Source organism: Rattus norvegicus, chromosome 4, assembly GCF_021556685.1.
Source record: "Rattus norvegicus strain SHRSP/BbbUtx chromosome 4, alternate assembly SHRSP_T2T, whole genome shotgun sequence".
In the NCBI taxonomy this organism is placed as follows: Eukaryota; Metazoa; Chordata; class Mammalia; order Rodentia; family Muridae; genus Rattus; species Rattus norvegicus.
In genome coordinates this window covers 141,711,763-141,727,771 of record NC_141537.1, presented here as the reverse complement: position 1 = coordinate 141,727,771, position 16,009 = coordinate 141,711,763, and the positions used below count along the sequence as shown (strand labels likewise).

Here is a 16,009-nt window from a genome sequence, read left to right as displayed (position 1 = left end):
TGCCGTGAGAGGACAGCTAAAGTCTGTCTTTTCCTCTGCCATGTGGGGTTTGCGGATAAAATTCAGGTCAGGTTTGGCAGTAGGCACCTTTCCTCACTGAGCCATCTCGCTGACCCAGGCTGTCTTAGTTAAGATGGATACTTCTTTTGTTAGAAAGTGAAAGGAAAAGATTCTAGTGCCTGACTGTAAAAGATAGCATGCACACATGGGCTTTGGTTGTCCTTTGCACTGGTGGGAATGATATTACCTAGGCAACTAGCAGGGACTAATAAATGATACATTATTGCAAGTGTTCTAAAAAATCAGAACAAACTAATTTATTATACTTCTGTCTTCATTATACACCAAGTTGGTGAGTTAAACACAACAAAATTATCTTTTCTTCTTTAAAAGTGTCTACTAAAGATAAAAAGAATATAGTAACAATTAACATGTAGTTCATTACATTAGAAAATCTGATATACATATTTCTATTGCCTGTTAGCTTGTTCTAAGCCTCTTTAACTATTAAAAAACAAAGAGGAAGGAAAAAGAAAGTTGTTGCTGAAAGGCAAACATTCAGTTCAGTTGATACAACATTACAGTACAGTCAACTAACATCTTTCAACAAAGTAGCAAATTTAGTCGTAGCTTGAGTCAAAAGTCTGTAGACCAGATTGCTACAAAAGATTTAATGCTGCTTCCAAACCATATGTTAGCTGTTGAGAGGACATGGTTCGGCTCTTCGGTTCTTCGTATTGATGGCTTCAGAAGAAAGGGGTCAAGCACAGGAGAGCCCCCACCTGTCATGAATCATTTTTATTGAACATTGTAGTTAAGACAGCATTACTGAGTTTAGCACATCAACTAAAATAAAATAATGATAATAATAATATAATAATAATCATAATAATGATAAGGATAAAAACCAAACACAAACTGGAAGCTGAGAGTCACTGCCAGCTGTGTCAAACCCTTGCGATACGCTATACTAAAAAAACTTTGAAATATCCATCCATCCTCTCCACTCTGCCACAACTAGCAAAGTCAAAAGTACAAAAGTCTTCACCTTGTTACTTTTGCAGAATAAAGCAAAAATGTCTTTGTGCTCCTTACTACCAGAAGCAAGATACCCACTGAGTTACCACATGTAATAGCTTCTGGATGTGTCCACCTGGGTTGGCTTGGTGTCAGCTGAGCCATCTTTGTCCTTGTCACTGTCACCTTCCCAGAGGTTAATGAGTGGGGGGTACAGCTCATTCAGTGGGATGGATGAGGTTTTTTGCATATACTTTTTAAGGGAATGGTGGTAATTTTTCCTCTTAAACCTTTTTGCAATGTAAATAGCAATGGATGCTAGACTGATGACTGCAAACATGGACCCCATCACTGCAGCAAGGGCTGTGCTGGTTTCGTGATCTGAGATGTCCAGGGCGAAGGCAGCGGTTTTGGTTGTGACATTGACGCATGACTTTTGAGTCTGCTGGTGGATGTTGGACACCGTGAGACACACTTCATAGTCAGTAGAAGGCTGCAGATGTGTTAGGTTATACTCGTGAACATCTACTGGCACCCTGGCTGTGTATGTTATATGAGGGTTGTCGATCTTCATAGTGGCGGATGACCATTTTAAGTTTGATGTCATGACATTAGAATTGACTTTCCAGGATACTAAAATTGAATGAGATTCTGTCTGCTTGACGTATATTTTCAGCACCTGGGCACCATCTAGAAGGGTTCCATTAACCTTGATTGTGGCCACTCGAGTGTCTGCTCCTTGGACATTCTGGGCAACACATGTGTACCTTCCTGAGTCTTCAATCTGTATATTTGCTATCTCCAAGGTGCCCTCACTACTCAGCTTGTATTTATCTGAAAGGGTTTCCACAGTTATCTTATTTCCAATGGGAGTGACCCAGTAAATTTCTGGTTCTGGCTCAGCCATGGCCCGACAGTCTAGGAAGAGTGTTGTGCCAATGTCCATGTTTAAATGATTTGGGAATGTGTCATGTGATATCATTGGGAGACACTGCTCACTTGAGTCTTGGATTAATACCTCCTTTACCTGCTGCCCTCTATACTCAGGTGGCATGGCGCAGAACATGGAGAGGGGCTCCATGAAGCGAATGTTGGTTTTGTTGGAGTTAATCCAGTGGATGACACAGTCACACCTCAGGGGATTGCTGTGGATGCTGATCTCTCGCAGATTGGGAAGAGATTCCACTGTTTTTTGGTACACAGCATTCAAGGCGTTGTTGTTCAACATTAAGCTTTCTAGAGCCGGGACACTCCGGAAAGCTAAACGGTGGATGTATGACAGTTTGGGGTTATTGGTTGCTTCGAGCTTCGTCAATTCTGGCAAGTTATCCAGGGCATAGCGGTCCACTGAGACCAGCTCTCCCATGTTGTTGATTCCTAGTTCTTTCAACCGAAGCATGTTTTTAAAGTCCCCTTCTTGGATTTTGTGAATGGGATTCTTATTGAGGTCTAAGAATTTCAAATTTGGAACTTTCTGCAGGGCAAGTTGAGGGACTTTGATCAGTTTGTTGTCATAGAAAGACAGGCTCTCGAGGCTATCCAAGCCTACCAAGGCGTTTCCAGGAATATCAGTGAGGTACATTCCTGCTAAAACTAGGCTTCTCAGGTTGGAGAGTGGTCTGAAGTTCATGTCCAAGATTCCAATCACCGGGTTTTCCCCAATCATGAGAATTTCCAGGTTGGGTGTGGAATCAAACCAGCGGCTATCGATCACTTTCAATTTATTGGAGTTCAGGTGCAGCCTTAAGAGATTTTTCAATCCTGAAAAGGCGTTGGCAGAGATTGAACTGATCTGGTTATGGTTGATGTAGAGTTCTTGAAGGTTGCTGAGGTCCTGAAGACAGTAATCCGTCATCTCTGAAATCTGATTTTCCTCTAGATGCAGGGTGGTGAGCTGGGTCAAGTTTGCCAGCCCTACCTCTTTGATGTTTGTAAAGTTGTTCTGGGAGAAATCCAGCTCAGTCAAGTTGAAAAGCTGCTGCAACTCGTCCACGGTCTTGGCGATGTTATTGCTCTGTAAGAGAAGCACTTGTGTGTCACTAGAGAGGTTGCCAGGGATCCTTGTTAGGCGGAGGTCATTACAATCAACAGTGGTGGCTTCTCTGTATGTGGACTGTGGGGTAAACCAAGGACGAATTTCACAAACACAAAGCTGGGGGCACTCACTATTCAATATGGAAGACTCAGTTAATGAAGGTATCAGCAAACCCAGCACCATCCAGCAAGCTGCTTTCCCAGGGCTCAATCTGGCCATGGTGGCTTGCCAACCACACCCAGTTCCTGACCAAGATCTGAACACTATTCAGTGGTAAGCAGAACAGCAAGCAGATAGTGTAAACATTCAAGTGAGTCTCATTTGAACAGAATCCCAGAGTCCGAAGACAGGGTTTTCGGAACTTCCCAAGAGGCGCGAAGCAATCTGAAGTCCTTGAACCGTGTCACTTAATTCCAGGCATGTGCACAGGTCCTTGCGGGAGTTACTTCGGCCAAATCAAAGTCTGGAGACGTGTCTGAAAATTAGATCAGGGGAGATGTTATGCTTATTCTGTAGATGGTCTTTTGTTTACTACAAGGATATAGGCACTCGCATAGCTGAAGAAATGTGTTCAGAATGCTTTCAGAGTATCCAAGCAGACTCTCAGCCTTAGGATGCTCTTGTTATGCACTGCACTAGCTAGAGCTCCTTTCCCTTGATAATCAGAACTGCACATACTTCAGAATAGGCCTTAAACACACACTCATTCTCGGAGTACCCAGGAAAACCTAAAGATACCACTTATTCAAAAACGAAGATTATTTTAGAAAGTGCATGTTTATGCTTCTAAAAAAGATGAACAGTCACTTTTAGTAAAACCCAAACATGGATGGTAGTTTATGAAAGACTCTGTGCATCTGAAATTATCTATGATATTTCCATTAATATCACACTTGTTTTCAGACATACTTTCCTCTCCAAATGCTACAGTCTGTAGACATGTTTGGCAAGAGTGTTCCAAGCTTAAATACTTATATGTAAGAAATTATTTTAGCAAAGCTATGGAGGAAAAATAGCAACTATATTCTATTATATTCCCCCATATTCTAATAGCCATCTGATCTTGGCTGGGTAAAGCAGTGAGTACTCTGTCTCGCTACAAATTTTTATAAACACACAAATAATTCAAGATGTACATGTGAAAATATGTTTCAGGCAAGAAACAGTTGTATGGAAGAACACTAGCCTACGTGAGTGAAACTCTAACTTCAATCCCTAGCACTGAAAATGTGTATGTGTGTGTATATATGTAATATATATATGTATTATGTATATGTTTTAATTAACTACTTGGAATATCACTGGCTACTTAACAGCCACAGGCCACGGATATGTTATATCATCTCTCAATTTATCCAAGTTACAAAATAGGGTTGCTCATAAAGGACTCTTACATTATTATTGAAGAATTGGATCTGTTACAAAACAAAAACTAGAAATCTATATAAAACTCTGTGCAGTATTTGGTACATATTAAATGCCCGTAAAAGTTGTATTTGTCATGTATTGTCATGTTATTGTGATTCTACACATGTGGTCTTAGCTGAATAGTAGTTTCTCAGAGGACAAACGCTATTGTTGATATATACAAATACTGATAACTATTGACTTAAGTATGGATTTTAACAAGATACCAGGTAGAAAGAGTCTGTGTCTTGCTAGTTTATATAATACCAGTGGTTACTGGTTCTAGTGTTATGAATTCGAACAAGCTACAAAATAGTCACTATATAACTAACTGACAGCAATTTTGCTTTCTTAAGAACAGGCTGGCCACTTCTTAATTATACTAAGTATAGTTATATGTTTCTGTATATTTTTCTGTTATAATGCACTTCAGCTTTGAGTACTGAAGAACTTTGGTTGTAGGATCACATCCAAAAATCTTCTAAGTCTCTATGATCTTGCCAGAATGAAGAGTTGCCCTAGAGTACAGTATGATCTGGTTGGAATACAGACAGGCCCTTAGTACACACCTTTAATCCCTAACAATGAAGGTAAGGTTCCTTTGTAGAACAAAGCAGTCATGTTTGAAAATGATGTCTAATTGAGGGGCAGACAAAGTGACAAATCAGAGCAATATTTGACAAAATGAGTCAGAGATAAAATATGCCAAACTTTCACGAGAACAGCACAGGTAAGAGAAACTATTTAAGAGCAGTGAGTGAGAGAAAAGGTGGTGTGTGGTGTGTTTATGAGTGAATGTGGTGAATGTGTGTGTGTGTGTGTGTGTGTGTGTGTGTGTGTGTGTGTGTGTGTGTGTGTGTGGTGAGTTTTATTGGACAGTCTTACAGAGACAGGTTACAAAGAAAAAATGCTAGACACAGGTGAAGGAGCCAGAGAATGAGAAGGAGCCAGAAAATTAGAGCATATTGCCAAAGATAGTGTGAGGCCAGGCAGATCAATTCAGTCAGAAGTTAAGAAAAGCCAGATTTATTCAGTCAGCTTGGAAGATTAAATTGTATGGAGGCTGGAAGCTTCTAGGCCTAGGCCTAGGCCTAGTTAAAACAGAGAAAGAAACAATCTGGGCTCCAACCAGTATCCACACAGCTTGTGTATAACTCTCATCTCTTCACTTCATCTGAGGAAATAAAAGCAACATTTACATTTGATGACTGATGTTTTCTAGAGAAAAATTAAGAAGGAAGTATTCAACTCCAGAGTTCAGAAGCGCAGCGAGCCTAAGCCCTCACTTCATGTGGTACCCTGTGTTGTGTTTTTACATGTCTGTAAAGCATGTGCTTGAACTCTAGCAAAAACCATAAGAATACTTACTAATAGGCACTACAAACATTTCAGTACAAAAATTTTAAAAAGGCCTAAAACTTACTGTTGTTTTATTAACCATGTAAATCTTATCACTAGTCTCACAAGAGGGTATCATGACATTCAGATTGTGACAAGTCCGAGGTGAAATTAATTTGTGTGGCTTTGATGCTTGCTGGTCTGTGGGGAAAGCACATTTAGCATTGGTCTCTCGTTCACCTGCAAATCTGGTTACTTTGCCATTTATTATTTGAAACTTTTCAATAGTAATAAACTACCTGATTTGGATGTTTATCAGTAAATCCCATAGAATGCAAACGTGCAGAATAATATTTTTCAAATATAAACTCGACAAGTTCATCCTCTGCTTGTTTCTGTTAGGATCAGTGGCTCTTAACCTTCTTAATGATGTGACCTCTAATACAGTTCCTTATGTTGTGGTGAACCCCTAACCATAAAAATACTTTGTTGCTACATCATAACTGTAATTTTGCTACATGATGAATTATAATGATAGTATCTGATGGACAGGATATCTGATATGCGATGCCCAAAGGAGTTGTGACTCTCAGGTTGAGAAATACTGATTTAGATCAATTCCACAAGTTCAAGGGCATTATAAACTTTACAAAAGATCTGGCAGAGTTTTTCCTCAATCTTAATTCACATTAGGGAGGCAAATGTACAAACCTATCTTTCAGAACTCTTGGATGGAATTACAGCAAACTTTTATTTTTTGATTGAATTTAAAGAAAGATGTTAGAAAGCAAAATATGCATTAAAATTATTTTAGAAACTCTACAAATAGTGTATTACTACTGAAAAGAACGATAATGGGTCTATAGTCTCACTGGTGTTATGAAAACACATCATTTAGTTTTAATTACAGCATAAGAATTATATTGAAGAGTTCATATTTGTCTTTGTGCATACATAGCCTCAACCAATTGAACAGCCATGAACCTCAGAAACCAGAAGTTCAGATTTCATATGAACTATGTTGCCCAACTCTGAATATGGCTCTTTCGGGAATGCACAATGAAACTTCTAAGATACAAAGGAACAAAAGATGAAGACATATAGAACAATGGGGCATTGAACCCAGAAATAAAAACAATCTCTGACAAGGACTGCACAATGGGAAAAGAACAGTTCTTTTGACGGAAAACACCGGCTGAACTGGATATCCATGTGGAAAGAATAAGGCAGTGACCTTAGCTTACATCGTCTTAAAAAAAAACCTCAGATTACGTTGAGGGCCTAAGTGTAGCATACAAAATAATAAAATTCTAAGAAGAAAGCATAGAGGGAAATTCCCGTGTTGGGTTTCACAGTTATTTGTTGCATATGACACCAAAAGCTTTGGGACGAAAGCAAAAATAGACAAGTAGGATGGTTTCACAGTTACAGCCTTCTGTGCATGAAATAAATCAACAAAATATAACGGCAGCCTAAAATTTGTGAGAAAATAATTTGAAGTCATTTATTGGGAAAAGGGATTAAAAAAAAACAGTATTAGTAAGTCCAGCAATAGAACAATAGCTGTAAAAACAAACAAACAAACAAACAAACACCATAACCTAACTAGAGGACTAAAACACACAGTTTGAACGGTCACTGTCAGAAAGTAGAAAATAGGATGTGGTGGCAAAGACATAAAAATTGAAACCTTTATGTATTGGTGAGACTGTACAATAGTGTGGCTATTATAGAAAACAATATAGGATGTCCTCAAAAAATTATAAAAACAATATGAAATTCTCAAGAATTAAAAATATATGTATTGAAAAAACTATATTATTATGTGATCCAGCAATTCTTCTTATATTTATGGACACAAAGTAATCAAAGGCGAGGTATCAATGTGCAATTTGCCTACCCATTGTTCACCGCAAAATTGTTTGTAAGAGTCAGGAGTTGGTGGTAATCTAGGTCAATCAACAAGGCTATTGGATAAAGAAAATGTGGAGCAAACGACTGACTCTCAGCGTCCATGGGTTTCACATCACGAACTCAATCAACATTGGCTGGAAAGAAGTCAGGAAAAAGCGTGACTATATTGAGTAACGACAGATGCTTAACATTCGTTACATAGAATTATGTATCATTTGCATAAAATTCAAGTGACTTGAGTGTTATAAGTATTACACAAATGTTTTAAAATAACCCTCACAGGAAAGCATGTACAACATTATAGGCAAACACTCCATTATTTTATGTTAGGCATTTTAATACGCGTATATCTTGGTATGTGGAGTGCTGGGTCATCCTCTGACGCAATCTACTAAAGATGGGGGATTAACATACAGGTAATAAGTCATTGGTTTTTTTTTTTTTTTCTGTAAACTTGACACAAGTTAGAGTAATTTGTGAAGAATCCTTAATTGAGAAGATGGCTCCAACAGACTGGGCTATAGATAAGTCTGTAGAAGCATTTTCTTGATTAATAATTGATGTGGGACAGCCACATGAGCAGTGCAATTCCTGGGCAGATGGTTCTCAGAGTATAAGAAATGTTGTTGAGCATAGTCGTGGGGAGTAAGAGAGTAAACAACACTCTCCATGGACTGTGACCAGGATATATAGGCCAAATATACCCTTTCTTTTAGAAAGCAAGTTAGGAGGGTCACTACAAAGCCAGATATATGGTATAATATGGATGAATCTTGGTGACATTGACAAACCAGTCACAAATACAGTATGATTCCACTCTGAAGAAGTATCTAGTGTTGTTAAAATCATAGAACTAGAAAGCAGAACGATAACACCAAGGACCAGGTTAATGGATTAGTGTCTAAGTGACAGTTTCCGTTACAGATGCTGACCAGTCTTAAGATACTGAGTTCAACTGAACTTGGAAATGGGGTAGAGTAAATTGAATGCTGTAAAAATGACAGTAAGTGCATTTAATTTAGGCTAACTTTTATCACATATATGAATTATCTATTTTAAACTCCGTAAAAATAAAAATGGCTGGTGCAGATTAGTTAAAAACATAAATACAAAACAAAAAAGCAGCTTTATTCTAGGACTGGCTGGCTAAATTTGTCAGATGTGAGAAGAAAATGTTCTGCTAATTATGAGAATAATGTTCCACAAACAAAATCTGGCAGTTTCAAGAAACAATCCCTTAAAGAACAAACTGTGGCCTTAAAGACTTAAAGTTGGCAAGGGACACATTTCAATAGAGGTCTTTAAAACAATTAGATGATTACATTTGATGCTCTTTTCTCTCAATGAGATATGTTTGGGACACGTTGCTCTGAATATAAAACCCCAAGGGAGATGAAGTGCATGGAATCACCATGATAGAAAGGATCCAACTCTCACCTGCCCTATCTGTTTTAGTTTGGATGTGGAGCAAAATGATAATATGTGGTGGGATGTAATGCTTAATGTATACATTAAGTTCATATGGATTTGAGAAAAAAGAAATACACATTTGCCATAGAATTGTGACCACAAATATCTCTATTGATTCAGGAAAAGCTAAGCAAACAAAGACTGTGGGAATGTAGAAAGAATTTTCTTTGGGAAGGTCAATTGATCCAGACACTGACTTCTCCATTTTATAGATGTACTGCCTGATGCAAAATACTTGAATTCTTTTTTTTAAATCCCTGTTCTTAGTTAAAATTAAGGCCATTTGTATATTCCACATACATGAAAATTATTTTAAGTAAGTAAAGTAACCTATGAAGAAATATTTAGCCTAAGGTCTAAGAAACAGCGCCGCTCATGGTGGGCTCTCAAAACTTACTTGAATCTGGCATTTCATTGAGTCGTTTCATCCCATTCTCAGCTCATGAGTGGGTAGTAAAGAATCAGCAAAGCTTGTAAGGCCCTGGGCCATGAGGGGTAGCGGGGAGCATCCATACAACAATAATTTATCACTTCTGTTTTCAACTAGTGTTAACTAGAATCTATAGCTAGAAAGCTACAGACCAAATACTGCACCAGACCTAAATGAATGCCTTGTGTGTGCAAACAAATAAAGTACCCATGGAAAGCTAAGAATGCAGCTTAGTGTAAAAGTGATTGTATCGTGTATGTAGTACATCCAAGAGTGATCCCTCCCCCTCCCCCAAACAAACAAACTGTAAATTCAAATCTTTTGGACCTCCGACTTGGAATTATTAGTAACCCTGGGCACTCTAGTTACAACAATGGAAAACTAAATTTGATCCCCAAATGAAGACAGAATGGCAAAGGACATCTGCTTTCATATGCACTCTTTCTCTGATGGACAGATTGTTACAATATAGCTGTGGCAGGCTGGCGAGATGATTCTTCAATTAAAAGCTCCTTGTTGTTCTTCCAGACAACCCTGGTTTATTTCCCAGCACCAACATGGCAGCTCACAATGGCCTATAACTCTAGTGCTAGAGATTGCTGGCGATGTTTGTGACAACTTGACACAGTCATCTAAAGGAAGGCAACCTCAACTGAGAAAATGCATGCAAAACATTGGGCTGTAGACAAGCAATCATGTAGAGCATTATCTTAGTAAGTTATTGATGTGGGAGGGTCCAGCCCATTATGGGTATGGCCATCCCTGAGCTGGTGGTCCAGAGTTCTATAAGAAAGTAGGTTGAGCAAGCCACGAGGAATAAGGCACCCCTCCATGGCCTTCCATCAACTCCTATGTCCAGTTCCTCCACTGCTTGAGTTTCTGCCATGAATTCCCTCTTGATAGAAATGAAAGCAAAATAAAGCCTTTCCTCCTTTACTTGCATTTGGTCATGATGTTTCATCACAGCAATAGTAACCCCGAGAAACTTTCATAGGCACTAGGCATGGACATGTCATGAGTACATATATGCAGGAAAAATGCTCATACACATAAAAATTAAAGTTAAACATCATTTGGCATTCGCAAGACGGCACATCTGGACCACTGCACTGTGACCTTTACATTTTCTCTTAAGAAAAAACTTCAGTAATGCTGAAGTGTGATTTTTGTCCAGATTCAAGGTTTACTCTAGCCATATAGGGTTAAAGATAGTTATATCAATACAAATTTTCCCAGTAGCCCCGCCCACATGGAAGTGGCCATAACTCGATATTATGAAGTCAGCCCTGTGGAATGACCTTCCAGAAGGGCGTGTCCTGGACCTGAAGTCTATGCTGACTTCTGCTGTGCACACAAGTGCTTGCTTGCTGTTAACCCTCTCAAGGCCTTTAAGCTTTTGAACCAACGGGAACCTCTCTTTAGAATTAGAAGTGTGGCTTTGAGAAAGGCTTGGTTTTCAATTCAGCCCTGTGACCTTGGGCCAATTATTAGAACTTCCTAAGTCTCGGTTTCTTTTCCTCTTTAAAAACGAAAATCATAAAATCTATTTTGCAAGCATAGTGAGAACTGAGAGAGCAGATGTAACACTTTTGACAGAAAGCCTGGCACATAGCACACAAATGCCCAATAGATGCTAGATGTTATATTTACAGGTTTGTTGCCTCATATTGAATATAAATCTTTCTTTTTGACATTGAGGACAGAAGGAATCAGTGAGTGGGTGAACCAGCAGATGATGCCCATTGATGTTTGGAACCTAATGTGGATGGATACAGCAGATGGAGCCAAGAAAGAGATGATAGCAAACTGCTTGTGGGGGATTCACCTTATTTCCCTTCTAAAGGAAAGGGGCCTGGCAAGTGCATCTGAACAGCTAATACACGTAGGCTAGACATTCATTTTTCGGACTTTTTATTTCATCTTTGACCCTTTCTCACTCTTAGGTTTCTTTGTCTAGCCATTTTTCATAGTAATATTCCTGGTTCAGACATTGTCCAAGGTGGACCACTCTGTCCTGTTAAAAGTGATCACAGATGTTAAATCCAAACAGGAGGAAAAGATCTGTCTCTACAGTGCGCTAGCAAACAACAAAGCCTATCCCATCACAGGGGCTGAAGGGAGCTTGCAGGGACTCCTTTGCATAGAGAACTCTCCTGAGAGTCCACATTATTCATCAGCTAGCAATGCAGCAGTATGCCTGAGTGGGCTAAACAGCACAGTGAAATGCCTGCCAGAGAAAGGGTTCATTTTGTCGTCACCACAAACTTCATAGCTGACCTTCAACAACTCATATAACCAAGGAGAGAATAGAAGTCCTCCTCACTTCCCAGGCCAGAAGGAGCCTCAGGATCCATTGGATCTACCTATTCTTCTGAAGCCCTGGAAAATTACACTCGCAGCTATTTTCAAGAGAAACAATTGTTCCTTTATCCTTCTGCCCTCTTTTCCCTTCTTGTTACTAAATTATGATGGAGACACAGAATTTAATATTCCAGTGTTCTCCAATTTAGAATTTCTTGGCTCTCCAGGGTCAGGAACGTTAAGGTTGGTGGGTCTAACATAGTAGAAAACAGTGCATGAGAGAGTAAGCCAATCCAACACATTTCAGCTGTGCAAGTTGCACAGCGTCAGCTCTCTGAGGACTTTTGTAGCATGTAGGCATGTTGAAACATCTGAGTTATAGACCAACATGACCACTAATACTGCTGAGTTACGGGGAAAACTTGATAGCTAAATGATTAGATAGCAATGCCTGGATATTATCTGCAAAGACTGCATGTGTGAAAACCCACAATTATAAACATTAAGGTGTGACGCTTTGCTATGAGGAAAACTTCATTAGATTTTCTTTTTAAAGACACTTTGCCCCATTTTTCCTTTTTGTTTTATTGGAGGGGGAAGGTCCTATTTAAAAGGTATGCAGATATAACTGTAGATATTCCCTAGGTGATCAAAATGACCCAGTTATTTGGTAGAGAGACAAAGCAAATCCCAAATGCCTCAATTCAGCATTTCCAAAGCTCTCATTAAATATCCGTGGTCATTTCTTTCTGGCAAAGCAAAATATAATTGTTTTTCCCCACATTTTATTTTTTTATGCTGCAATTATTATTTAATGAACTCCAAAGTTCTCTGGTGGGTGAGTGGTATAAATACACCAGTGTGCAGAGAGGATGGGCACAAGTGATCTTTTGATTCTCTGTCTCTCTCCTTCTTCTTTCAGGCCAGGGCAAATTCATCACCCTGCAGGTGCAGCCTCAGCCACCGTCTCTGGGAAAAGCTCAAAGGCGCAGCTGGTCTCCAAGCTAAGCATAAAAGCTGGGGTCACAATTCATTCAGCTCCTAAGAGGAACTGGGCATGGCCAGCACATTAGTCCTTTGAGGAGTGTTGGCCAGGCATGGTAAACAGGGCAGGGCTGGTCTGGGTGGACTGAAGAATTACCAAAGAAAATTATAAGAAAGAAAGAAAGAAAAAAACCAAAAACAAAACAAAAGAAAAATGAGAAGTCAATAGTCCAGTGCCAGATGGCAAGAGTTCAGTCCACGTGGGTGGCTTGGCATGGTTGAGAAGAGCTATGCGGATAGAGCAGTGGCCTCAGACTGTGACTGGGCTCCCACTAATTGAAGGCAAGCGGGCTATTTCCCTGCAAAATCTGGTGAAGCCAAGTTGGAGGAAGGCTTCAGAGATAGCCAAGAGCATCTCAACCAACCTTTCACTTTCGGGCCACATAGTCGGATAACAACTCTGACTTCATTCTAAATCTCCAGCCACCTGTCTTTTATAGAATACTGCCCCCTCTTGATTTCTTAAAAAAATTAAATTACATTTAATGATTTGGGAGGGGTATGCCATCCTGCATTTGTGTGGGTCAGAGGGCAATCTATAGGAGTTGGTTCATTCTCAGGGTCTGAACTCAGGTTATCAGCCTTGGATTTCAGGCTTGGTGACCAACACCCATGTCACTGGGGCATCTCACTGGCCCCGGATTCTATCCTTCTTCACTTAGTCTGGGCTGTTTAGGTAAGGCTGTAAGTGATCTTTTCATTCTCCTTCATTCTCAATCTTGAAGGTCACTGGTCTTTAGTGTCCTACAAACCAACCATCTATTAGTAGTACAGGAAAAATAACCACACTCAGATTAGCAATTGCTTTGTGGTTTCTGAACCCTCCCACCATAATCTCCCCTTTAATCTTTGCTTAGGAAAATCAGGAATATAGTTAATCATGCTGATGGCCAACAATTTACAAACATTAGTCAGGTCAGCTAACAATGTTTATTGCTGTTTTGTTTTTAAACATGTCAAAAAATTGGTCATAATTATTGATCTGTTTTATAAAAGGAAAGCCAGACCACAAGTTTAATCTTCAAAATGCATAAATTAAAACCTTCATATTGATGACTGACCACGTGTTGTAAACTGTATAAGGACATAGAAATTCAAATGAAAGATGGGTAAAGAGGATGATACAAAAATGAGGAGGGGTGAAAATCATGGATTTAAGATTGCAGAGCCTCATAAAAAATATAACACATCATAGCTAACTTTAATAATAGTCTTAACTCAGGGACCTGCATGGTATGGAGTGACTAAAATGCAAACACAGAGTGAAAACATTAGCGTCAGCTCCGATGTTGTTTGTCATCCATTAATCCCATAGCAGTAACATGGTCCTTTACATCTATAGTGATCCATCATGAGTCTTCAATAGAAGCTAAACCAATGGGTCAGCCAGTCTTGAAATTTTATCCTCCAAATCTGTAAGATATAGAAATCTCTTTGTTTTTATAACAAGGTTCTGAAACAGCAACCAAAGTATACTGTCTACAGTCTACAGTCTTACAAAGTCTAAGGAATCAGTGAGTCATGGAATAGGGGGTCTAGGACCTCCTGCAACTGGAGCCCCAGATCCTCTCTAGTTCTCAGGTACATGGCTGTAGAGACTCCAGTACTGGACCAAAGTTAAGCAATCTGAGTCTTTTCCTCTCGTTTTCGACTCCATCTCTGGGCTGAGTATGCACATCTCTTTCCTGCAGATGCTCAGCTCAGCCAAAAGCAGATGATGTGGAGGGATTTGTCCGCTCTAGGATTCTAGACGAGCAATGATTCTTTCAGATTCTGACCCCACGGGCAGCCCCTTATGACTCTTGGCCTCGGCTTAATAAGAAAAAAATTGAGCTCAGTTGTTTATTCTTATTTTTAAAGAAAATCCAAAGACGTCTCAAGAAGAGGTCACAGCTAGGTTCATATTCAAGCACTACGAATTGGCACAAAAGACAAATTACCTCACTTTCCTGGATCTTGGCTTCCTTCTCTGTTAGCAGGACACAGTTATAGCTCACGTGTAGTCATGCCTCATGTGCAGGTTGTGAGAACTGAATGAAGGAACATGTCGTAAGCAGGGTCTGCAACAAAGCACGTTTCTACAACGTATTTTCCTTTAGAGTTCCCATTACAGAAGATCCAAGTTAGTGTCTGCTCCTCCTACAAACATATTACTGTGTCTCTGAAACTTATGTGGAACAGCTTTTCCTCTTTTTCTACCAGACACTTATTTGGCACATATTTTTCTGTTATAACACTGTAGGAGAGTAGGGATGCCACAAGAACTGACTGAAGCACGGGCATGAAGTGGTCTCCTCAGATAGATACAATTAGAAAATGACAGAGGCAGAATTAAGACTGAGTCATTTGACTTTAAAGCCTGTCGTCTGACATCACCTCCTATGGACGTTTGATGTTCCCAAAGGACCCCTTCCCCAATTTTGAGTCAGGTGAATGGGCAAATTGAAAAGTATCAGAACAACAGACTGGTTTCTTGCATTGGGGTTGGGAGAAGGTGTTGAAGACAATGCAGATTCCTTCTCCCAAATGATTTATCTTAACAAACCACAGAGAAGACTGGAGTGCTCTCTATCCCAAGAAACTTCTAGAATAGTAAAATTGTAGAACATAACCAGTTCAGTTTCCACAGAACTCAAGCTGGCGATATGGCGGCTCCCAGAATTTAAACCAACTTTATCACAATATACAGGAATAAGCCAGTGTCTTCCTGGGCAGGTCTCAGGAAGGTCAACTTGTTAACTTCCCATGAATCAAGATTGCGTCCTGGGGACTGGGGAGCTGGCTCTGTGGTTAAGAGCAGTAACTGCTTTTTTCCAAATGACCCAGGTTCAATTCCCAGCACCCATACTGTAGCTCACAACTATTCACTACAATTCTAATGGACCAGAGGCCTCACACAGATACCCCTCAGGCAAAGCACTAATGCACACAAAAAACAGTAATAATGGTTCATATTAGAAATATTAAAAATCCTGTAGTTCTATGGGGTTTGATATTAAACTGAATTGCTAGTGGTATATATAAAATGTATTTGTTATTTATAAAAGAAGAAA

The 16,009-nt window shown here is 39.5% G+C and overlaps 1 protein-coding gene across 2 annotated transcripts in view; it reads right to left on the bottom strand.

Annotated features, from left to right (window-relative positions):
- Positions 1-292: 292 nt before the first annotated feature.
- Lrrn1 (leucine rich repeat neuronal 1) overlaps positions 293-16,009 on the bottom strand; it is a 39,434-nt gene continuing 23,717 nt past the window's right edge. The window contains exons 2-3 of one of the 2 annotated variants that reach the window (XM_087658867.1): positions 14,897-14,986; positions 293-3,527 (exon numbers count right to left, since the gene is read on the bottom strand). In XM_087658867.1, the coding sequence (XP_087514993.1) occupies positions 1,121-3,271 (2,151 nt within the window). In that variant the 5' untranslated portion in view covers positions 3,272-3,527; positions 14,897-14,986 and the 3' untranslated portion in view covers positions 293-1,120. 2 annotated transcript variants of the gene reach the window in all.